The sequence below is a fragment of the Anolis sagrei genome, chromosome 2 (assembly GCF_037176765.1).
Source record: "Anolis sagrei isolate rAnoSag1 chromosome 2, rAnoSag1.mat, whole genome shotgun sequence".
NCBI classification, from domain to species: Eukaryota; Metazoa; Chordata; class Lepidosauria; order Squamata; family Dactyloidae; genus Anolis; species Anolis sagrei.
The window spans coordinates 57,111,677-57,137,938 of record NC_090022.1 but is presented as its reverse complement, the minus strand read 5'-3'; the positions used below and the strand labels follow the sequence as shown (position 1 = coordinate 57,137,938).

The 26,262-nt window shown below is 37.7% G+C and overlaps 1 protein-coding gene across 1 annotated transcript; it reads left to right on the top strand.

The window, feature by feature from the left end:
* Positions 1-406: 406 nt before the first annotated feature.
* Positions 407-26,262, top strand: IP6K2 (inositol hexakisphosphate kinase 2). The gene is made up of 6 exons (XM_060766155.2): positions 407-512; positions 17,583-17,880; positions 19,955-20,180; positions 20,740-20,915; positions 22,858-23,033; positions 25,470-26,262. The coding sequence occupies exons 2-6, from the start codon at positions 17,679-17,681 to the stop codon at positions 25,965-25,967; spliced, it is 1,278 nt and encodes a 425-aa protein (XP_060622138.1). The 5' UTR covers positions 407-512; positions 17,583-17,678; the 3' UTR covers positions 25,968-26,262.

Sequence of the window (26,262 nt, the reverse complement as noted above, 5' to 3'; positions counted from 1 at the left end):
TTACATTATACACACACACACACATATAATTATTGATTCTATATTTTGTATATTTTTTTTCATATTTCATATACAGTATTATATTGTGTCCATCTGTCTGTCTGTCTGTCTGTCTGTCTGTCTGTCTGTCTGTCTGTCTATCTATCTATCTATCTATCTATCTATCTATCTATCTATCTATCTATCTATCTATCTATCTATCTCTTGGTATTTTTCACCCTCTATTGTGTCCCCTCCCTCCTTCCATCCCCCCTCCCTGTGTTCTTCCCTTCCCAGCCCCCTCCCTCACGTGGCGCACGAAGCCTCTCCGCCGGCCGCGGCTCCCTTAGCAACAGACCCTCGCTGCTTTATCACCCAATCAGGAGAAACATGCTCCGTCAGAACCAATGGAGGCGCAGGGGGCGGGGCCAACGCGCTACCCGCGGGGGAAGGAAGGCGGTCCAAGCTTGGGCCGCCATTTTGCCTGGTGAGAAACAAAAGAGTCGAAGGCGCTTCTGAGTCGGACGCGGTTGGTAGGTGAACTTATGCCGCTTCTTTCTTCCCGCGAGGGGTTCAGGTGTATGGTGGGATTACCAGGGGGAAGGGGGTGGCCTTAGCCTGCCCCGAGGGTGCTGAGGGCTCAAAGCACAGGAGTGTCCGACGGGGAGGCGCTGAAGTAGCTTTTTGCGGCCTCACCGTGAGGCCATTATTACCCTTATGCTACTGTCCTTTGCGGGAGGGTGGTGGTTCCTCAGGGAAGGCCTGTTCTCTCCCTATTTGTCCCCATCATGTCTTGGTATCTATGTGGGCCCAAATCCCTGCTTTTTGGATAAGCTATTCTCTATCTACCCGTCTCGTTTGTGCCTCTCACCCTTCAGTCAGAATTAAAATAGCCGAGAGCATTGTTCTTTGTGGTAAGAAAACTCAGGGTTTAGGCCTAGCACGTCACAAAAGGGCGAGATAATTAAAACATCTTTCTGTGTGTGAGTGTGTTCCCTTTCAGAGCTTTTATTGTGATGGGAAATACATGAGTCATTGGGTCTTTCCAGACAGGATCTGATCCCGTGTTTTCTATTTATCCCAGATTATCTGGCAGGTCCCTTCCACACAGCTGAATAAAACCCCACATTGTCTGCTTTGAACTGGAATATATGGCAGTATGGACTCAGATAACCCAGTCCAAAGCTAATACTGTGAGATTTTCTGCCTTGATATTCTGGGTTATATGTCTGTGAGGAAGGGCCCTCATCCAGGGTCCTTCCACACAGCCCTATATCCCAGAATATCAAGGCAGAAATCTCCACAATATCTGTTTTGAATTGGGTTATCTGAGTCCATACTCAGATATTGTGGGATTTTCTGCCTTGATATTCTGGGATATAGGGCTGTGTGAAAGGGCCCCCAGTTTAAAGCAGTAAACCTGGGATATAGGGCCTGTCTAGAAGAATCCATGGTTATTTGACAGTTTTGACACTGCACTGGCTGGCTTTTCAATGTCTTTCTTCACTACCTCCCCCCCCCCCCCACACACTACCACTATGTTTATGTGAGATTTATATCACAAATTCTGGGATATAGGGCTTGTCTAGAAGGACCCATTGTTATTTGACAGTTCTGACACTGCATTGGTTGGCTTTTCAATGTCTTTCTTCACTACCCCCCCCCCCCCCCACCACCACCACTGTTTATGTGAGATTTATACCACAAATTCTGGAACATCTTGATCTTTCTTTCTGAGAGCTATTATTTCTTGAGCTGGACTTCCAAATAGCAAATTCCTAGGTTGCATTCTGTCTTCATGAAGTACTCTGATCTCATGAAACAAACAGAAATAAGTACTTTGGATCCTTTTCATGGATTCCCAAATTGTGACCCTCCAGATGTTTTGGACTTCCCCTCCCAGAAGCTTCATGATCCTTGACCAGTGATCAGGGATTTTGGGAGTTGGAGTTAAAAACACCTGGAAGACCAGTGTTTGGGAAATTCTGCCCAAGATGCAATAGCTGTCAACAGTGTTGCATATTTCTGCTGTAATTTTTATTAACAGTATTTTTTTATTTTATAGACCATTCTCCCCCTACAGATTTGCTGTGGATAATGCACCACTAATATAGCAGAAAACAAGTAATCACTGTGAATCACATCCCCAGCATATTAATAAGAACTGGATTTTTGGGGGATGGGGTATACATTCTGATAATAATCACAATTCTTAAGACATACTCTTAACAGGCACCCAGTGAAATACAAAACTCTATGGAGTAGCACTGGAACTCTTTCCTATGTGACATATTTGCATAAAATGTTGATAGCAGGACCAACATCTTGACTCTATTTAGGTATAGTGCTTATCTACTGTGTTTTCAGAGCAAGTTGTTCAGTGCAATGAATGAAAGTATACAATGTAAGTACAATAAAATGAATAATAATAAAAATCATGTACTGACCACACAACGAGATGAGTGGCTGCACTGAAAGTCAGGTAAAAGCTTTGGTAAATAAAGCTTGTAAAAAGAAAGTGGAGAGTAAACAGTGAAATGACCAAACAGGAGATTGCAGCAGATTCTGCAATGTTGGTAAATATTCTTCTGATCTTTCACCACTCTGAACGGTTGATGTGAACTTTACTGCACCATCTCCATTAAAATAGGTTTTAATGACATCACATTCTGCAGTACATTCCTGCTGAAATATGACAGAGGCATGAAGATGACTACCAAGGTGCAATGAGCAAGATATCAAATCCCTTTCACCAGATCGAGGTAGTTAAAATCACTATTGCAACCTGATGCTACAGGAAAACGACAAGGTTCTATTACAATGAGCAGGGCTGACTTTGCTACTAAAAACGAGCCACTCCTATCAGTCTCTAGACTGCAGGTTTATATCCTGTGACTTTTACGTCTTTTTTATCGTCCACTGGTACTCTCTGTGACAAACTGTAACATAAAAACACATTGGTCTGAATGATTCATTTATCCAGGGCTTACAAATTAAATTGAAATACAGATACATCATTTAAACCTGAGTATTTACATCAATGATGTTAATTGTGCATTCTCCAAATGTTGAATTACAGTACAAAACATTCTTCATAAGTGACTATGCTGGTTGGGATTTTTGAGAGTTGCAGTTCATCAAATTGTTGGATATGCATAATTCTCACCCCAATTTTACACCATATCTATTAAGTTATATTTTGTTGCTGCTTGGTGAACTGCTCATGTCAGGGATGGGTGTCATGGAGTCTGATGGCCATAAACACATTTTTGAGACTTCTTTCGTTTTAAAAAAATAGGGGATGGGAATGGAGACATCCCATTTGAAGCTGCTGGAAGGGGTGTGATTCTGTCCTAAGTCAAAATGTATTTCCCTTGTGGCTTTTGTTTTACTAGATACCTGATTTTGGAGGTAAAAGACAGAAGCAACCTGGTTTCCCTAGTATAGGCAAGAGCAGTGCTCTTGGGGGGGGGGGGGGGGGGGTCAAAGGTCTAGCAGTAAATCCTATTTCATTCTGAATTTTCAGCATCAGTTTATAGCTGAATAAGGCCCTTTCCACACAGCTGTATAAAATCCACATTGAACTGGATTATATGACAGTGTGGACTCAGATAATCCAGGTCAAAGCAGACTGTGAATCATCTGCCTTGATATTATGGGTTATATGGCTGTGTGGAAGGGCCCTAAGAGATGTAGTGATGCCCATGAACTGGGAAACAACCAGAAGTAGAATGTTGGGGAAGGAGAGGGAAAATACTGGGCCCTTCCACACAGCCCTATATCCCAGAATTTCAAAGCACAAAATCCCACAATATCTGCTTTGAACTGGATTATCTGAGTCCACACTCGGATAATGTGGGATTTTCTGCCTTGATATTCTGGGATATAGGGCTTTGTGGAAGGGCTTTTTGACTGAAGGAATCCAGACAATAAATCTGGCCTATGCCCATAAAACAGGATTTTTGTGTTAAATAAAAAGTTCTTGTATCTTTTTTTTGTATCTTTTGACTTGAATATCATAGTGATATCTAAATTGCAAGCACAGTAGATTTCATCATTTATTGTTATATCTGAACTGGGATGATACATATAGCAGCTGGATAATATAAATTGTGAAGTGGGTTATAATGTCAGCAGTATTCTAAATATATTCAACTTGTCTGTTCATTGTTAACAGTTCTAGATTTATTTTATTCCAATCCAAGCCATTTAGAGAGGTTCATAGAGCCTCCAGAAGAGCTGAGAAACTGATTTAAATGCTTAGTGTAGGTCTATTCCTTTTTTGCTTCATGCTGAAGGATGATGTTAGGATATTATTGCCACATTCCACAGCCATGTTCTTGTGTTTTGTCTTGTATAATAGCCTATATCAGATGTAAAAATACTTGAGTGTGGTAGGTATCTCAAATTCACAGCAAAATACATCTTTCAAGACCTCTGTTCTCAAAAACGCACCATGGTTTGCCCCTAGATACGGAAGATGATTTTAAGGGCCCTTCCACACAACCCTATATCCCTGAATATCAAGGCAGAAAATCCCACAATATCTTATTTGAACTGGGTTATCTGAGTCCACACTTCCATATATCCAGTTCAAAGCAGATAATGTGGGATTTTCTGCCTTGATATTCTGGGATATAGGGCTCCGTGGAAGGGCCCCCAATGTCTTCTCTTATAACACTGGAGCTCCTCCTGCCTGATATATGTAACAGCTCACATCATTTATTGTTATATCTGAACTGGGATGATACATATAGCAGCTGGATAATATAAATTGTGAAGTGGGTTATAATGTCAGCAGTATTCTAAATATATTCAACTTCATTAATGTCTTGTATAAAACTGTATATTCAGATGCATGTCCCAAAAATTCAGTGGCTCTGACTACCAGGTACATACATTTGCAGCTTAGAGTCACCAAAACAGATTTTAAAGCTTGGGAAGGTTCATATGGGTGAACGTTTCTCAGATTGTTGTTGGATTTAAGGGTTAATAATACTGAATTAATGCCAGATATACATAGGTAAAAATTCAGCGAATACAGCAGATATTGATTGAACTTGTAATTTTAGAGGCCCTGGATGGTCCTGAAATAATATTTCATCATCATGAATGGGACAGTAGTTTCTTTAACACAGCTGGTACAGATTATGAGATGACTCCTGAGTTCAGCCTGACCTCTGGATGTTCAGATACACGAGTTGCCTTTTTATCGTGTAATAAGTTATACACCACCTACAACCTATTTTGGAGGTCAAAGTCGTTATGATTACCACCTATGCTTTGATAGTAGGAATGGGGAACTGATTTCTTTTGCGTCATACTATTTATTACTTTAGCCCAGTACTGTTTCCTTGCAGTGGTTCTGCAGGGTATAGGGCAGAAGTCTTCTGCATCTTGCGGTAAACATGTTTTGTAGTTGTTGTTAAAACTATGAATGCCAGGGATTGGTTCAGATCTGTAGTCACAATATGGGCTTTACAGCTCCCATTGCCCAACAAAGATTGTTTGCTGTAATGGGCTGCCTTTGAAGACTGCTTGCAGAAAACAGTTTAAAGTATTTACATTGTTTAACAATACTTTGTCAGCAGTCTTTATAACAGATCTGTAAAGTGGATTAGCTTTATTAGCTCAGTGTTGTAGATGAATGAGGTTGAGAGTAATTTGTTTAAGGCTCTCTAGTAAGTTCAAACTGGCACAATTTGAACTTGAAAGCAATTCATTACAGCAGAATCTCCACTGAACACAGCTATTGTGGAATGCTATTGCTTCATCTAAACACAACTGACTTATTTTCTCCACTGAATTCACTACGTTTCTGTAATTGCTAAACATGGCTCTAGGTACTTGTGAATATATTCCTTGCAAGCTAGGCCTATATATCTCCTTTCTAAAATTCCCTTCATGTTGAGATAAGCAGGTGATGGGGTTGCTTTGCATCTCATCTAGCTCAAAGCTAAACTGGAATAATGTATTATAATACAATTAAAAGTCATGGAGGTGGTTGAGGGGAGGCAGAACATACTAGACCAGAGGTTCACAAAATTTGTTGCTCCAGCTGTTTTGAACTTCAATTCCCAGAAACCCCAGCCAGCTTTGCCAATGGCCAGGAATTATGGTAGCTTTGTAGAAGTCTACCTTAATCCATCATGTTCTCCCTAATGGTTTTCTCCTAGCATTGATAGAGGATGATGTCCCCCTAATGTGGTGCCATCCAGCCAGCCAACATTACCTTTCCCTTCCATCTTTGTTCTGCTCTTCAGAATGAAAAGAATACTTCAACTGGACTATAAGCTCTCCTGTGTCATTGAATTAGGCATTGTTTTTAGTCTGGATACAAAGGAAGTTTGGCCAGTTGTTTTGTCTATATTGATAAATCTTTATGTAAGTCATTTGTATGTTACTTTGATAGTAGGTTGGGAATTCAATAATAGGAAGCCACGTTGGAATAAGGGTATATGCGTCTTACTAATATGTGGTCATTTTGTTCTCTGAGGTTAAAAGTAGTGATGAGGGTAGGGATAATCTGTTAGTAACTGAGGTGTGGGTGAAATGTGTCTGGCTCCTCTGTGAATGATATTCTACCAAATGTCATTAAAAACACGAAAGTCCTATAGTTTCATATTTGAAATAGATTGTGCTTCTCATTTTTGGTGGCATAATTTTAGATGCTATTTTCATCAGGGCAAAGATAACAGTAAAAAGAGTGGATGGATGGTATGGATGAAATTGACTGGCTACCCCTTGTGTGCCTGTTTTCAAAAATAATTGTGTATGGCCTAATCTATACCATATCTTTCCCCCCCCCCCCCCAAACCCCTATATACTCCAAAAACATCTTGGAATAAGCTCTGATCAAGTGGTGGATTGGTATAAGAGGGAAAACAGATGTTGGCAGTGGGAGCCTATTTTATTTAAGTAGACACCTTTTTGTGCATTTGTTGTTTTAATAAATCTGGAATTTTAGATAACACAGGGGATAGCATATTTTAAACATGTTTCTACTAAAATTTCGATTCCTCATAGTTCATTTGTTTCCATCTACTGTTTGCCATCATTACTGGTAATTACTAAAAAAATGTCTTTTGGTTGTTGGTGCAAGATACAAAGAAGTATATATGCAGCACTCATGTTTGAAAGTTCAGTATCCCTCCTTAGATCAGAGTTCTGTGCACCTGCTGAACAGATGGCTGACCATCCGCTTTGACAGCTCTCATCACCTGTTAGAAGCACTGAATCCAGCACCCTTATCTCCCCCCTTACCATGCCACAGAAATAATTGGCAGTAATACAATGTTGGCCATCTGTTCTCCTGGGAGTTCCATGCCTGTAGCAGTATGTGAATGGTCCACTACTGCGGGTAGGGATTTGTGATCTTTCAAACTGATTGTGAGGGTGGGTGAGCTGCTGTTGTCCTACAGAGGACAGAGCTTGCACTCAATGTTTAATATGTGTAATAATATGAAATAATAGGACAAACAAGAATGCTAACTGGATCTGTTTAGCTATTGCTTGATATCACAATAGTTAAAAGCTATTGTAACCTTGGTATAGATGTACAGATGATAACAGCAAGGGACCAGGAAATGGCAAACAAAGGGTTTCGATGTTTCATTTGTGTGGTCTTACTTGTGAAGACAGCTCATAGCAAGTACCTTGCTGGAATCTTTTAAAGGAAGAGTTTTATGTTGCTGGAATAATTCTGCAAAAACCTTAATCCTCTTTTAGTATCTCCAATCCAGGCTGGGTATGTTAGAATCAGAGATCTGGAAGAGACCACAGGGGCCCTACAATCCTACCCCCTCCCATGAAGAATTCTTAGAACTTTGACTATTGGTATTGAATATATATGTGAATAATAGGGAAACAAATTTTTGAAGATGATACTTTTCGTGTACAAATAAATTCTAAAACTGTCAAAATGTTTCTAAATAGAATTTAGTATTGCATATTTTAATGTGCATTATTTATTCAAAATCAAAGAGGTCTCATAAACTATACTTTTTGAGAATTCAAAATAAGAACCTTTTGAAAAAAACAAAAGTCAAAGCAAATTTGGAAACAGTGGAAAAACCCTCACTCTGTAATGGAAAATTTTGATCTCTTTAAGCAAGTTTCAGAGATGGTAAACTGGATCCGAAGCAGCTAAATACAATATTGTGGGGCTGACCAAAAAGAAGTATTAGAATGAAAAGCAATTAAGAAATTGGCTAAATCTTAGAAGGGTCATTACTTTGTTTTTTCTTGATTCTGAACAGGCAATTTAATCACTACAGCACACAGATATGTATGCAATTTAGATAAATTTGTGACATAGCGCTGTGAAATTCAATGGAGTTATGGAAACTTGCTGCATTTACAATTTTAAAAGCCATAGGAACAGAACTGAGGATTCCTATCTCCCCCCCCCCCCCCGATCCCCCTGAGTCCTCCTTCTCTGGTAAGGGCAATGAGGAAAGGCAATTCAGATACATCAGAAGATGCCACCTCAAAGTGCTGCACATTAAAAGCAAAGGCTCTGTTCATCCCTTAGTTTTCTCAGTGGAAAAGGCTAGAGGTCCGTTGAAGCCATTTCTGTTGCCTGGAACATGTTGCCAGGGAGTCCTTGAGGCTACTCTTGTAGATGAGAGATGAAGGTACAGATGTAGAGGGAGGTGGCCATGTTCCATGATTAATATCCAGCTCTGACATATTTCCTGTATGCTAGTGTGACCCTTTGGACAAAGAGAATTCCTCCTGCTGCTCTAGAATACACTGTAGTTTAGGATTGGCTTTTGTTGTAGTAGTATTATTTTCCTGATAGCTTTGTAGATTCAGGTCTAATAATTCTTGACATATTCACCTCTTAGCAATATAGATAGTTGCTTAGCAGTATAGCTTAGCTGTCTACCTTATTACCTTTGGTAATACTAGAGCATGAGGATCAGCTGTTCTTCTGTGGTAGCTCACAAAGGTAATGGAAATGTTGCCAATGCTGTAAGGCTACAAATGTTTTACTGTGGCTGAACAGTAAGCTAGAATTTTAGCAAAAATTCACTGAGTGTGTATTGTTAAATTGCACATCATTGTTGAATTGGATTGTATTTATTTAAATTAATGTCTCAAATAATCCTGACTTTGAAATGTATTTTCTTACTTTGTCTGGAAAACTTAGTATGTAGGGCAGGCATCTCCAAACTGTGGCCCTCCAGCTGTTTGGGCCTTCAACTCCCAGAATTCCTGACACTTGAACAAGCTTGTTAGGGTGTCTGGGAGTTGGAGGCCCAAACAGCTGCAGGGCCACAGTTTGAGGTTGCCCGATGTAGGGTGTAACCAACTGCCAATCAATTTTGGTAGAATTGCATTAATGTAAAAATTATTAGCCATATAGGTTGCTGCTTGGCTGGTGTTCTTTGTCACCATTAGGCAAGCAATCATATGTAGGCTCATTTGAATTTAGCTTGAACTAAACCTCTATGTAGAAGTGCCGCCTCATAAAACAAATATTTTAGAGCAAGGGTTCTCAAAACTTTTAAAGCCGAAGAACCCTTTTTGAAGGAAAAGTTTCTCGTGGAGCCCCAAGAAACTTTTGGATACAGGGGCCACTTTGCATTTTAAAATTTGACAGATGGCCAGACCAGTGGCAGATGGATGGAGAATGTTTGCGTGAACTAAGTAAAAACAAAATGAACGAATTCCTATGCACACCTCACATGTCTTGATAATGTAGTGCAAAAGAAAGAAAAGGGTGGAAGAGAGAAAAGAAGGAGTGGAAGAGGGAAGCAAGGAAGTTTGGAAAGAAGGAAGGGAAGAAAGAGGGAAGGAAGGAAGGGAGGAAGAAAAAAGTGGGAAGAAAGAAAAAGTGAAGGAAAGAGAAATCCCCCCTCCACTGAGCCCCTGACTGTGCTTTGCTGAGCTCCGCGGAACACAATTTGACTGCTTTAGAGATTGGCAACCTGGCTACTTAATCTATTCAGCCAATCTGTATAAACTTGGAAGTGACCAAAATGTCATTCCCAATTTATAGGGGGGTGTTCAGTGGACAATGGACTTATCAGTTACTTTTTGTGCTTGTAGGAACATAGGATTGCTCACCTTATTATGACATATTCATGTGAATGGTTATATACATGTTCTAGTGAAGAATAACTACTTTTGAGTGTTTACAAGTACAAGAGTTTTCACTTTTGAGCAAAAACAGTTGGGGTGGGGAGTTATCCTGAGGGTTTGATGGTTCATATGCAGTCTTTATAGGCTTTGTGGTCCCCACATTGATCTGCTTCATGATCACTTTAGAAGATTGGTTCCTCAAGAAAATAAATACATGCAAATTAGTTTTCGTGTGAATATTGCATAAATTTGTTTTCAATTTTAATAAAATTAATCTATAAAATTAATCAAAGTGATTGTTGACATCTATTTAAATTGGAAAAATATATGTAGTATTTAAATGTGGCTTCAGCTAATAGATATTAGAAGGACAATGCCCCTTTATACCCGTTGTGAGATCTATGTTGTTTGTTGCCCTTTGCTGACTGAAGCCCTCCCATTAGTGCACAATGGAAATATGAGCTCAGCTACGTAATCATGATATAGTCATAGATCTTCTGAAAATACTTTTAGAGTTCCATTGTGGAAAATATGTGGCTGCTTTTGTTAGTATTCTTCTTAAATAATTCATTTATCTTGCTTTATACAATAGGGAATAGCTTTACAGTTAAAAGCATGTATATTGCCATCAGAGGTTAGAGGAAGCATGAAGAAGAAATTCCTTTTTTTTTTTCTGTCTCCTGTTCACCCCCGCGCCCCCAAATTCCTTTCCCTCATTACTTGGTGACAGTACACATGCAGACTTTATTAATCTTGCTTAAAATGAGCCTGTTACTGCCATATTTATGTATACTTCACCTCTCTGCTTTTTTTGCTTCTGATTTGAATGATGTTGTATTACCATATTGTTTTGATTGATATAAATCTTAAATAGGTTAGTTAAATGGGCATTGCTGACTAGTTTGGTTGATGAAGCAATTCCATTTTTGAGGAAATTAAGTCAGGTGTAAATTACATAATTGAAATAAAAAGCTCTTTCACACATTAAATTAGACAGTGATTAATTTGTTTAACAATTAGGTTGATTAAGAATAGAATCCAGATTTTTCTCTTTATTTAGAAATATTTATAGAAATGTGTAAGTCTGAAACCTTTCCTCAATTTTCAATAAATTGAAGTGCATTTATGTTTGAGAAATATATATAGTGTTTCCTATACTACAGATAATGGGCATCCTTGCTTGAGATTCTTTGAAACCACAGTAACATGTAGATAATTAATAACATTATTTAAAAAGGGGGAGATGTGAAACAAAATGAAGGAACGTGATATGCCATGGACCTTAATGGTTGAAACTACAGGAGTGGCAAGAATGAGATAATGGAAACGTTAGGGATAGTAGTCAGAAGAATATGGTAAAGAAAGAAATGGACAAAAGTACTAATGATCGCAATACCTGCATTCCCAAACATCTCTATGTAATTATTTGTTGGTGCCTTGGGACCTGGCTTAGCTGTCTTGGTTAAGAAAGGCCTGGGCATAGAGTGATTTTTGTTCAGGCTTACAATATGAGCACAGCACCTCTGAAGGCACTCTGTAATAAATACTAAAATAAAAGGTATTTCCACTCATTATCTCATAAGTAATATGGTTACAGTCTTCACTTGATCAGAAGCATTGTCATGTTTACTTCAAAGATTCCTGACACTGAAAATAAGGTCTCAGGTTGTTTTCCAGAAAGCCTTGATTCAAATTTGAATCTTGGCATGATATGGCAAGAATAAGTAGAAGTAGCACTTTAGGAAAAAATGTATCAGCAGTTTATACTGTGTAGTACTTCAAAAATCAATACAGTAAGCAACATTAAAAAAAAATCCTAATATTCTGAATGTGTTGCAAACTCCATGTAATTTTCAATGCTGTTATATTATTTTATTCAATTTATATATTAATTGATCAACTGTAAAATGTCATTTGTTTGCACCAGTAAAGTCTAGGTAGGTATAAAGAGGCAGCTTAGTGGTTTGAGCATTTCAATACAACTCTTGAGACCAGTAATCAGATTCCCAATTTATCATGGTAACCCACTGGGTGAGGGTCTCGACCTCAGAAGAAGGCAAACACCCTCAGAACAAATCTTGGCAAGAAAGCACAGTGATAGATTCGCCTTAGGATTTCCCATTTGTCAGAAACTACTTGAAGGCACAAAACAACAATAGGGTTTTAAATTTACCTTTGTCAAGAGAATTTAACCATTTGTTTTGCAACTGTTGAAGCAATATGTTTACTTCCTGCAAGTAAAACAAGCTTTAAATATACTGTGTTTTCTGATCACTGCCCTCTTTTGTCCACTATTCCATGTTGTTCTTGTGCTCTCCTTTTACATGCTTGGATTTCGTAGAATCATAGGAAGGAACTACATTAGTCCTCTAGTCCAACTCCCTGCTGAAGAAGAAAAGTCCATTTGGCTCCTCTCTCCCCAAAAGTCAGACGTAGTCTTGGTTCTATTATTGACATTGCTGCTGTGAAATCTTATAAGACATTCTCTGTATTAACCCGGAAAATTTCAATTTATAGCTACTGCTTTTCTATTGCTGACATATTGGCTTTAGTCATTTTTGCAACTATAACTTTGAAGTAGGGTTCTCATCCAGTTTTCAAAGCCAGCATTGGCATTCTGTTTACACATAGCAGGCACTGTGATTTCAATTACTGACATTTTTGAAGAGCTAAAATTGCTGAAACAACCTAGACCTAGACTGTTTGGCCCCATATTGTCTGATGGATTTTGTAAAGTTTGAAATGGAGAGACTGTGATGTCTTCCATTAATTGATATCTTGTTGCACATGTCTAGAGATATGTTATCTGGACTAAGGCTGAGATTATCTGCTTTTATCCTGTGGAATAAACATCCCCCTATAGTAAGTGAAATGATAATTCTGTTTGTTTTGAGGCTAGTCAGAGGTTTTTATATCAAGTAGGAAGATATTTGGTGAATGACTCCATCTTCAACATAGATTCCTAGTGTAGAGATTAATCCAGAATATGCTAGGCTAATAAAGCGAACTAAATAGATATATAAATAGGTAATCATTAGTGTGTTGTCAAAGGCTTTCGTGGCCGGAATCACTGGGTTGCTGTGAGTTTTCAAGAATGTATGGCATTTGACAACTGATTGAATTCTTTGTCCACATGAAAGGAGGATGATGAATGGGATTGTGATGGTGTTGGACAATTTGGCTCTTTTAACTGTGATGATTATGTTTTAATGTGTATGGTGCTGATATTTTAATCGTGTAATAAAGTGGCATTGTGTTGTTATTGTATATTCTTTGTATGTTAACACATGTTGTGAACCGGTCCGAATCCCTCTTTGAAGGTGAGAGGGTCGGTATATAAAACCTCGAAATAAATAAATAAATAAATAAATAAATAAATAAATTCTCTCCTGGCATTTCGCCCACATCTATGGCATGAAATAACTACAGGATGTATATACCTAAGGGAATTGAATGGCCTTTGAAGCCAATAAAAGTGTTGACGCTCAAAGTTGCATATTCATCTACTTTGGAACTTTTTGAAGAAAGCTTGGATTTGTATAGAAATGAGGTAGGAGAGAGTGGAACATAAGTAGAAGAGCCAATCACTGAAAAATGTAGTCTTTAAAAAAGATTATTAGCAGTACAAAAGCACTTCCTGTAATTTACTAGTTAAACTCTTTGTTTCCAGACATGTGGATCATTTTTATACATTTACTTGATATTTAAGAAGGATATTCTGTTCTTGGGAAAGTTTGTTAATAATCAAAACGCTTTTCTTTTTATACTCAGGAGATTTAGTAGGAGTTAAAACTCTTTCTTTTAGAGTTACATAAATGGTCTTACGAGGAAGATAGAAGACCTTGTATGGGGCGGAACTAGGAAGAATAAAGACACCATTGTTATTAAGAGCTATAGCACCAAAGGGTCAAGTGTTGTTTTAAAAGCTGTACCGAACAAAAAACCGCAACAAAACTTTTTCTAGGGAAATCTCGTGGCTTAGAGTGACCTGTGCCGCTTCTGGGCAGGCTTTCAGGATGTCATGTATACAGGCACCTGCACAGCACACGGGGACTGTGACGATACCCATGCTGATCCATCTTAATCCAAACAACAAACTGGCAGGATAATGTACAAACGAGTACAACTTAAGAAGAAACCTACAGAACCTATCTTGCCCCATAAGTTAGGGACTACCTTAGTACAGTTGGATTTTCAAAATCCAACTCTCACAAGGACAGAAAGTGAGGCAACATCTTATGAACAGGGGCACATACATCTAAACAGGCACCACAGGGGTATTAACCCTTCCCTTTGTCCAAAACTAAAAGATCATATTTGTCTGGAGTTTCACATAAAATGTGCCTGTTCCAACTTACAAATTCAACATAAGAACAAACCTACAGAACCTGTCTTTTTCATAACTTGGGGACTGCCTGTAATACGTTGTCCATTTACCTCTTAATATTAAAGCTATACGAAAGGACAAATAAATTTCATGCAGTTGTACAATGATTTGCACCATCTTAAAGTTGAATACAATTTTAGACTTGACTACTTGTAGTAATTCTCTTTTAGCATTTTGTATATCCTAAACACTCAACAATTGGAAGTGCATGCATTGACAAAATCAAGAAAAAATTCTTTGATTGTATTTTCCTACATGACAACAGATTAGACTAGATGTTCCCTGTGGTTACTTCCATCTCTAGGGATTTATAATAAGCAAGTGTAAAATAGCACTTAATATCAAGCATATTAATCCATTCTTTACTATCACTAAGTTGTCCCCCATTTATTTGACAGGTTAGTGTCAAGAGCACTTAGGTTTTGGATTTCTATGATTTACACTATTTGAGAGTGCCTTGAGCCTTAACTTGTCGAATAAGCTGGAGCAGCAATTTACTGGGAAGCCTGTAAATTAATGCACCCTCTACAATATTGATACAAATGTTTTTATATGAGCAATCTGCAATCCTAAACACTTATAATGAAATGTAATTTCCTGAGCAAGAAATCAGATGAGAAGTTAGCAAGTATATATACAGTATATAAGAAAATTGGTGTTCTTTAGTGCATTCAGAATTGAAAAATAAAACCAGAGATGGTACTGTGAATTGGGCTTTGAAGTTAAGAGGCAACTCAAGGCAATCATTTTGGTCTTTGAGTAATGTAATTGTTTTAATAGACTCCTGCCAATGGGTATCTTCAGCAGTCTGAGTAAATGGAAATTTTCAAACCTTTTCCAAGTTTGAATGTTCCAAACCATTTTCAGACAAAGTGTTAATATGAGTAAGTTCTTCACGAATAAGGAACAAAATGGAATATTCTTTTTATTAATTTAAAAATACGTTTTTACCCTGATACAGAGTACAGTTTTAATTCTTTGTGTATGTGGGGGTGAGGGCTTGTTGGTTCATGTTTTTTCATAATACCCAGGGGGCTTTGGTTATGTAAATACATAAGGTTCAAAATTCCCTGTGGTCTGCTTTGAACATGTATGAAAGTAAACAAGTTGTGAAAGTGCTAGAAAAAAATTAATGAGGTCACTGGGGATGATAGAGTGGGAAGCTGTGTGCTTTTGTGTAGATTGTGAAATCTGTTTTGTTGCAGATCCTCATTTCTGTAAGGACTAGAAAATAAAAGAGTGATTTTGACAGAACTCTTGGTTTACATGTTGTTTTTTGTTTTTGTTTTAGAGATTGATCAAAATAGTTTGAATGTTTTCATGGTATGGTTTAAATTAAAATCCTATGCAGATTTGTTTACTTTGAATCACGGTATTTTTAGCTTGTCCAACCCAAAATTATATTTGTACCCTTATGTGTGAGAATAACTTGGAAAATAGTAAGGATGCCCTCTTCTGGATAAAATGATGTTACAGAAATGAATTGAATGCAGTACTATTATGAAGCTGGAATGTGGTTTGCAAAGTAACCCATTAAGATACTAAACATTCCAGGTTCTTGTTTATCTTTGCAATGAGTGTTTTTGAGGGACTGAATCTAAAGGTCTTGAGCTCCCAATATTTCTGTAACTTGAATAGTATTGTACTTGGCATTAGGTACTATTTAGGATCTTGTAATCAGACTAAAATACTTGGTTAGCTTTATCTAACGTCTTTACCCCAGTCATACTTCTGTAAACTTGCCAGTTCTGATATTTAAAAAACCTTTTGTTTCTATAATCCCTGGAATTTAGTTTGAAGATAAAGGGCTGTATTTTTGTACTCACTAGTAAAAGTAAGCATCATTTAACTCTGTAGCATTTAATGCTGACTCAACCTGTTTTGGACAACTTTAAGCTGTTACCCTATACTTGAGTATACCTAAAAATAGATGTGTGACCTAGAACTCTTTGGTTCCCAGAATTAGGTGCATTATTATTAATTTAATACTCTTTAAAGGAAAGGTAGGTGTCATGCTATATTTAGATATAAAAGCTGAAGCTCAGATTGTATCAGACTTTGCATTTGCTAATAAGATTTTGGCCATCTTATCATCTGCTTTACTGTTCCAGTAGGCTCTTTTGAATAGTATAATGGGTCATTCAGCTACTAAATTTACTAAATGTAATTCTAGTTAATGTTTGTCCTATGTAGAGAAAATAGTTATAGAATAAATGTTTAAGTTTATTCTCCTGTATATGTTTTCAGGTGGTTCTGTTGGTAGTAGAACAAGAAAAGTAAACCACATTCCGAAAATATGCAAAGCAATTTTTGAGAAATTTTTAAAATGTCAGAAATTTGTTTTTTGTATCTTACTGTGATATGTGGCCACACAATAGTGTGGGTATTTTTTCCCATTTTTGTCTCAGAAACTGCTCCCACAGAAGTTCACAAAACATAGTCCAAAATCAGGTTGATATTGGGAGTTTAAAATGAGAGTATTTAGAAATATAAATGCCTATGAATGTTGAATACTGTCTACTGGCATCCTTATTTTAAAAGATCAAGAGACTAAACTGCTAAACATAGGGAGGGATACAGCTAAAGCATTTTTAAAAGACAAGTTTTCTGCATCTAAAAGGAAGCTAAAATACATATGCTAAAAGAAAGAGCATCAAATGGAAATGCTGCTTTCTTTTATAGGTTAAATGTTATGTATGCTAGCCTAGTTCAGTATCTTGCAATGAGTGATAATGCATAATTTATCCAGTTGTTCCCTATGGTCTGTTGTGTTGATAAAAAATACTGCAAGGGTTAGCAAATATCCAGAGCTGGGAAAAGCAGTGTTAGTGCTTTGCCCTCTCGTCCACTTTCTGCATTGCCAGCCTTCCTCCTCCTTCTTAATAGAGATATCTTCTGCTAATTCCCATTGGCTAAGACAGGAATAGGCGGGGCCTGCAGACTTTTTTGCATGACCTCACTCCTGTTTGTCTCAGCACTGTGAGCTGGTCGGCTCTTTTCAGTTTCAGCTTCTGTGAGGAGAGTTTCGCTTCTGCTTGTCGTGCTGGAGCTTACAAAGGAATCTGTTAGTGTTGCTGTTTCTGATCCACTTTGGTAAATGAAAAGGGATTTTCTTCTCTTTCCATAGACGTTCTGAACTGGACTAAAGATCTTCTGGGGGAACAAAGCTCTGGAAGAGCTGATTTCACAACTGCCACATTGGTGTGTCTAATGTGCTACAAGGATGAGCCCGGCATTTGGAGCTATGGAAGTGGAGCATTATTCCAAAGGCGTCCTGCTGGAGCCTTTTGTTCACCAGGTTGGGGGTCACTCCTGTGTCCTCCGGTTTAATGACAAGACCATCTGTAAGCCCCTTATCCAGCGTGAACACCAGTTCTATGAAACTCTTCCTGCAGAAATGCATAAATTCACTCCTCAGTATGAAGGTATGTTACCAACTTTAGAAGAGGGCTGGGCATTTTATTTCCGTCATCAATTCAAATGTGCTCTTCTGTTTTGTCTCTAAAATCTCTTACACTGAAAAGATTTTAGGGAGCTTCTTTTCATGTATTTTGATGTTGTCTGAGCCAGGCTGTGCAGATGCAGGGTGGAGATGCTTGCCAGTGGGTCTTTGGGCTGACTAACAGCATTAGAGTAGAACAACTCTGCTGATGATAGCCTGTAGATCAACTTTAGGCACAGGTAGGTAAGTATATTGATAACAGCTTGTAAATGTTTTCAGTAATACTGTGCTCTTCACTCTGATCTTTTTTGTTGTGTGCACTTTTAAAATTATTACTTTTGAACAGTGTAAGATTTGCTTCTCTTGTGGAATTTCAGTGTGGATTTTTAGATTGTTTTTATCTTTTACATTTTGATCACACTGGATATTTCAATCAAATGTCATTATAGCAGTGAAAACAGCAGTGCTTGTACTTTCCCTTAAGGAAATGGAAAAAAACTACGGCTGTTAGTTAGGCAAAAGGTGAATTACACTTGAAAAAACTATTTCAGATGGTATGTAGAAGTGGATATTCCAGTTCTCAGCATTGCACTAGACAACACAAAGTACACTTAAGGGATTTAATTAATGATAATCCAATTTTTTAAAATTCTGATTAAATCATTAAAAATTTTCACTAATAATACAACAACTTGTTTCCCAGTTGTATATATGAATTGAAGGACAGGCTGAGGGGAAATGTCTCTTAGCTATATTGCTGTTTGATGTGCACACTTACTGAAACATTTGAAAATTTCTCCTTACAAGCTCTTAGCATGAAATGTTTTTAAAAAATATTTAACATAATGTAACAAATTGTATTAGCATATGTGGTTTTTCTCTTTGGTGTATGTGGGAGGGACTGAGGGGTGGGGGGCTGATTTGGTCCGTTTCTGTTGTTTTTTCCAGGAGAAAGCCAAAGGCCACTTTCTAGCTGGCTTCCCCCTATCCTGTAGCTCTTTCCTGTGTGGACAGCAGGACTGTCAGTCAGAGCTTCCGCACTCCCCGCCCTTGCTACTGTAGGTCCCAGAGCCGCCTGCCCTGCTCAGAAGTGCCAGTCTCCCGCCAAGAACTCTAGTGATGAGCGGCAAGAATGTGCAGATTGGTTGATTTCAGGATAAAGAGAGAGGACTGAGAAAAAAACCATTCAGCCAGTTGTTACAACTTCTGCCGTAACATTTCTATATGGCACAGGGAAGCACCCCTGTCAGAACTTTCCTCTAAGACTCTCAAACCATTACACAGTGCTCTAGAGACTTTTGAGATGAGGAGGCAAAATGCTTTCAAGGTTCACCATGTTTTGATGTATCTCAGTCAAATTTGTTTTGTACTTCATTTTGTTATTTCTTTTTTACATAACTGAAACCAATAAAATATATTCCCCAAAATAAAATAATAATAAAAAAAGAATTGTGAACTTAAACGTGGTGATTCTATATGGAAGCCTTCAAATTAGTTGTCTGTTGTAATGTGTTTTGTTGTTCTTGTTTTGCTCTGCTCTTGAAAGCCTTTCCTTTCCCTGGATTCTCTTAACCCTCCTTTGTTTGGATAAATGCTTTTTGCTTTGCTGTTGAGCAAAACTTAAAGCTTGTGGTGTTTCTGTGCAGGGCATATTCCATTGCAAGATGTAAATATTCAATGTTTTACATCATTCTTAGGGACAGATAAGTCAGATTTTTAAAAAATAATAAAAATTTTCAATAATGGAAAACGTCTCCTGTTATTATTTGATTCTTATGTGATTCTGCTCAGGAAAAAGGGAAGAATCTCCTGTATCATTAATGTGTTGTCTTCATGATAACTTGTCTTCTCTGTGAGGTGTCACTTTGTCTAGATGTTTTGATATTTGTTAGGTTGACAGATGAGTTTTGGCCTGTGGCAAGATAAAAAACTAAGGACTGGGGTAAGAGAAAAACCAAAGTTGCTATATTCTTAGTGTAAAATTATGTTGTGTTCTAAGATTTATTAGCATCTTATTTCTCTGGTTCTTAACTGGATGTGTCATTTCTCCTTTCAAGGTGTGGTATCTGTAAGTTTTGAAGAGGATGAAGATGGAAACCTCTGCCTAATAGCATATCCGCTAAATGGGGACCATGATAATTTAGAAAGCCTAGATAATTCTGACTGTGAACCTAAAAGTAAATTGCTACGATGGACTAATAAAAAGACTGTATTGCTAGAAAATGAAAAGCTAACGAAGGAATGGGTCCGACAACACCGAAAAGAAGAAAAAATGATGAAAAGGTAACTTGGAGGAAAAGTAAACAAAGCACATATACATTCAAGTCTAATGGATTACAAAACAACATCCTAAGAACATTAACTCAGGAGTCTGAATTTCAGTGCTCTTTTACCAAATAATTAAGTTTCCTGTTTCATGACTAATTTGCAGCATATTTGACATGAGAAGGAATCTCTGGAAGATTTTCTGATTTGCAGATGACTAATCTTGAAAGATACTTTAGTGCTAGTTACCCTATGTCAGTCTGTAGGTGCAAAATACAAAGGGGATTGTGGCCTCTTTACTGTTAGGCCACAATAAGTGCTACAGATACCTTAGGCTAGAATCTATTCCATGAAATGCAAACCCTTTAAAATGGGGTAGAAGGTTTGTGAGGAAGTTGCACAGATTCCTCAGATTATAATAAAATAGCTAGTGAATGCCTCCTATTAGTTGTAACATGTTTGAAAGCAGTGCACAGGTAAACCTTATCAGAACACAACTCAATTTTTCATACTGTTTTTAAAAGTGTATCATACTGCTGTTTGGTCACAGATATTAATGCTTTTTCTTATTTTTCAGTCATAAATTAGAAGAAGAATTTGAATTGCTGAAGAAATCTGAAGTGTCGTATTACAGTGTTGAGAAAAAGGGGAATGTCAGTTCACAGTTTAAACATCATAATCCTTGGAGTATGAAATGCCATCAACAACAGCTACAGCGAATGAAGGAAAATGCAAAACATCGAAATCAGTACAGTATCCTTTGTCCAAATGTATCATGTTTGCAAATAGAACAAGGTCCGTACTGTCTTAGGAGCACTGCAAGATTAAATACCATCATACAAATTTAAATACTGGGTGACTATTGATGCTGATTCAGGGTTTCTTGTCAATCATTGTGACTATAAAGGATTATTTTCTGTTGCTGAAATTGAGGTTCTGATATAGTGCTTAGCTGTTTCTGTGCTGGCATAAATCTGTAGGTCAGTTGTCTGCAGCAGCTTGCAATTTCTATGCACTCTCTACAGCTGATAAATCCTATTGGTTGTAACGTGTTTGTAATGGGAATGGAGCTATGTTACCCATATCGCAGTCCTAGGCCAAACCTCTCTTTAAACCAGTGTTGTGAGATTCTATTTAGCAATTGTGCTACAATTGCAAACATCTTTAAACCAAGAATATATTTTCGTATGATGCTAAGACTGCTTACATCATAATTAGTGAATTCTTGCAAGCAAAATTAAGTTCTGCGTCTTTGTATGGCTCTTAAAGTTGTTACCCCTTTCAAAGACATCAGAATGGCTTGATTTCTAGCTTGCATCCTTTCAAGATCCTTTAAAAAAAACTACGAGGTACCTTGCTTTTTGTCTGGAGGTGGAGAAAAACATCTATTTCTAAAGTGATAGTAATTTGTCACCAATTTTTCCACTGTTCTGCATTTCCAAAGAAATGTCTGCTACGTTCATTTCACACTTACCACCCATTTTTATTTATATTAAATAAATAAACACCACCTTTCTCTCATAACCTGTAAGTGCAAACACTGTCCCGTCCCCCCCCCCCCCCCGATACATAAAGTGTGACTTGAAGCCTTTATAGTCTATTAGTGCTAGATGTACATTGTTAAGTGAGTTTGGATTAATGTAGTTCTAATTGAGTTAAAGTAGTTTTTTCCCAAAAGATGAAAAGTCTATTGTACAACTACAGTAATTGCTTAATTACTGGACTAGTTACCAGATTCCACTGATTGCCATTTGAATTAGACATTTGTGAGAAAATAAAGGTAGAAATGACTGTAGCCATGATACTGATATATTGGCTCCATGTATCAGAGGTCTCGCAGCAAGAATTGTTGGGGATCATGAGTGTTGATGTGCTTTTGAATTTAAATATTGCTTCTGAATTTCTCATAAGCATCGATTTGGCCACTGTGGGAACAGAATGCACAGTTTTGGTCTGAACCAGCAGAACTGCTTTTAGGTTCTTAATGAGACATGAGGTGAATGTTTAGTTGTATTTTGTTGATTAATAGGCTATTTGCTATATGCTTGTACAAATGGACCTCCTGCATACTAAACGCTAATGGTTTTCAGATGAGTGTTAAGCCTTCACAGCACTGAAGAAATTACATACAATGGGCATTTGTTATCTGTTGGAGTTGAGTTCCAGGGCCCCTTGCGGATACCAGTGATATAGTAAAATGGTGCTCCTTTTGTAAAGTGCGAAAATCAAAGTTTGCCTTGTCAAATTTTGTTTAAATACTTTTAAGTCCTGGATGATTGAATCTATGGATACACAGTGCTGGCTGTAGTTGTTAAATGAACTTCATATAAACAAATTTACTCATGAATTTGTGTTAATGTGGAATATCTTTATTAATTTGAGAAGGACAGTTGACAAAAGGCATACCAGAAATATGTGACGTATTATAAGACTGAATCCAAATTGCTGACTCTTAAATGCCTGCCATCTTACAGGACTGTGTGTCACTGATGTCTTTGGAAACAAGGCATTTTGCAGATGGCTCAAGTGCAGCCAATAAAAGTTGAAAATAACTATTCTTTTCTTAAATCAGTTCACACGAGTTCTAATTCATCTGGAGCAGGAGCATCCTTAGGAATTCTTACAATTGGGTAGAACATTGCAAGTAAAATAAGAATATAGTCACAGTTCTTTCAGAGTTTCCTTAACTAAACAGAATTTATCTTACTGGAAAATCTAACCTCACGATACGAGGTGCCTTGTGTGTTGGATCTCAAGATGGGAACCCGACAGCACGGAGATGATGCCTCTGAAGAAAAGAAGGCCAATCAGATCCGGAAGTGTCAGCAAAGTACTTCAGCTGTGATTGGTGTCCGGGTGTGTGGAATGCAGGTGAGTCTAAAAATGCCTAGGAGGGTTCCTGCTAAAAAAAAGACTATGTGTGAAACCAATTTCTACTTTCATTCTGTTGCAGTAGGAAAACTCCAGCTTTCTCCTGAATCAAAACTGGAACTGTTTTGAATAAAAGAAAATACTAGGTTCTCATTACAGTTGTCACTGAATTATAGTCCTAGATGTGCTGGGGTGGGGTGTAATTGAGCATTGCCAGGTAGTTTAAAATGACATGCCTGGTAAGTTTCCTCAGTGCAAAGTAATTCGGTATTGTCATTAACTTTCAACAATTCTGTAACTCTACTACTTCATACTTTTCTAGCTGAGAGATTTTACATTTTATTCACCAACTTGCTGAAGAAAGCTCCAGAACGTGGCAGTATCACTGTAATCAGGCGGACGGGCCACTTCAGAGCAATTGCTCTTATCAGGAGCGGAGAAAGTGAGCCACTGTGCCCATCTCTAACTATGCATGGAATTCGCTATTTAACCATCAGGCTGCCCTTAATTTGATTAGCAAGTTCTTCATAGGAGATAGAGGAAGTTTGTTTCCACATGCATGTGCATGGAGTGAAGCATGGAAACACAAGTCTTTGATATTAAAGGATTGAAACCAACTGCAAAACGTGCAAAATCTTCTACAGATTCTGCCATGGACCATTGATAGGTTATATTTGGATGTAAGAGTTTGATTTATCATTAAAATACCTGATCGGCTATACCTACTCACATTCAATTTCGCATCTGAAATCATTTGGCACTGGGACCTCTGATAAGCGGTGTGCTGGCTCATTTCAGTTGGAGTGAGAAAAGGGTTTTGTAAAGTCAGAAAAAGAATTTCATTTATATTTTGTTAGAATTGAGACTAGAATAGTATTTTCCCCATTATAGTGTTCCTATACCTGTAGAGTGGTCATATCCTAGAGCAACCAAGGCAATGCCCCTTCCACAAAGAATGTGATCTTAATTCAAAGGCAAGCCACAATTTCTTGATATGATATCTGTCATGCCCTTCATTGTGGAAGGATTCCCAGGGCAGCTTAACTTTTAAAGATCAAACAGTTACTATTATTTTGGGACTGCTTCTAGGCATTCTCTGGACGCAGTACGTCCATCTCCAAAACCCAGTTCTCATTTGGTCATTGTGATCAGCTTTCATTCCATCATGTATTTTTCTGAGTGCTGAAAGCTTGGCTGTGTGTTCTCTAATCTGCTTCATTCAGAACTTGAAGTGAGGGTTGGGAGCTTTCATTGCCCAAAAGACAGAGGGAGAAGCACCAAGGGCCGCAGTTGTGTGCTGCTGATGTAATGTTTCATTGTTTGGGTATGTGGTCCCAACTCCCTGTAAGTGAGGGAAACCTCACTTCACAAGCTTTCTTTTTAATATAATCTGAATGCAGAGCTTCAAAGATGATTTTAAATGCCTGTCACAGAGTAGCTCTTTTTCATAGTTTTTCTGCACTGCTATTAGATGAAATATGTTTGCCCTACTGCAAGATTTAAAAAAAAAAGAAACTTCTCTCTCCTTCCATGTCCATAGTAACACTTCATAGCAAGTAGCACCTGTTAAGAAGCATACTGTTCATAACAGCTTGTCTTATTTCAAATGACAGTTTTTTTCCTGAGGTGATTGTCAATTCATGGTTTGTGATTATGGAAAGTAGTTTTTACCGGCATGCTTTATAGTAGAAACATGTGAAATGTTCCTTTTTAAGTATCAGGTGGCTACGGTCATTTTAGTTTGATTTTCATTATACTTCTAGCAGATACCTACATGCTCTGTAAGAGAATGCTAGAGAATAGTTTCACAAATGTATTAATTTGCTTCAAACAATATAGACCAGTGGTTCTCAACCTGTGGGTCCGCAGATGTTTTGGCCTTCAACTCCCAGAAATCCTAACAGCTGGTAGACTGGCTGGGATTTCTGGGAGTTGTAGGTCAAAACACCTGGGGACCCACAGGTTGAGAACTACTGATATAGACCAACACAGTAGCTCCTTTTTTAAAAAAGTATTTTTTCATCATGACCAGATCACGGGATACCACAGGCAGCCACTTCAATTGGCATTAGTTTTTCACATAGAGTTAACAAGTGTAAGCATGATACTGGAGTTAATGAGCTGAATTAGAGACTAGTGCAGCTATGCATGTCATAACCTGACCATGGAAATGGTGGCCAAATAATTTTAATCCTAAATTCTTCAATCTTACTTCCTAAATGGAAGAAAACAATGTAAATTTGAACAGTTTTCTTGGAAACTAAAATGCATTCATTGCAGAATTATAATTGCAAAAAAAAAAAAAAAATGCCATCCCTCCTTTACGCCAGAGGAGCTTTTCCAAGATTTTCTTTCCTGAATCAGTTCATTTCCTCAGTTTTGATTGTGATATATTGTTGCATCTGGCACTAATCATTTTTTATTGTTTTTCTATAGGTTTACCAGCCAGGTTCTGGCCAGTTAATGTTCATGAATAAATACCATGGAAGAAAGCTATCTGTCCAAGGATTTAAAGAAGCACTTTACCAGTTCTTTCATAATGGCAAATATTTGCGAAGAGAACTCTTTGAACCTGTACTCAAAAAACTGACTGAATTAAAATCAGTCTTAGAGAAACAGGAATCATACCGTTTCTACTCCAGCTCTTTGCTCATTCTTTATGACGGAAAGGAATTACAAGATGTACCTGTGGACTCTGACCCAGAAGACCTTGAAGGTCTTTCAGAGGAGTCATCTGATGAATCTGCAGGGGCATATGCCTACAAGCCCACTGCTAGTTCTGTTGATGTTCGAATGATAGACTTTGCCCACACAACCTGCAGGTATTATGGAGAAGATAGCGTGGTACATGAGGGCCAAGATACGGGTTATGTTTTTGGACTCCAAAACCTAATAGCTATTATTAAAGAAATAAGGGACGAAAACAGCGAATAAACATTTAGAATGCAAAATCGTAGAAATCACTATAGTGACTCTTTGTATTCCAGAAATATTGACCACTTTCTGGTGGTAGCAGACTGTACAGACTGTGTTGTGGCAGCTCTGTCAGTGATGGACCTGTTCAAAAGAGGGCATTTCCTTTTAGTGGTGCTAGAGGTAGCACTGATGCATCTGGGTATCTTTATTATTTATTTTAACTCTCTCGTAAACATTCCATTTTTGATTATTCGAATACCTCTGTTATTCCTGTGTGTATATGTATCAATAAAATTCTTTTTGTTCATTATAA

Coding starts and splice junctions, on each gene's coding strand:
- IP6K2 (XM_060766155.2), top strand. CDS start 17,679: ATGAGCCCGGCATTTGGAGCTATGGAAGTGGAGCATTATTCCAAAGGC. Junction 17,881..19,954: donor ATTCACTCCTCAGTATGAAG/GTATGTTACCAA, acceptor TCTCCTTTCAAG/GTGTGGTATCTGTAAGTTTT. Junction 20,916..22,857: donor AAAACATCGAAATCAGTACA/GTATCCTTTGTC, acceptor TTAACTAAACAG/AATTTATCTTACTGGAAAAT.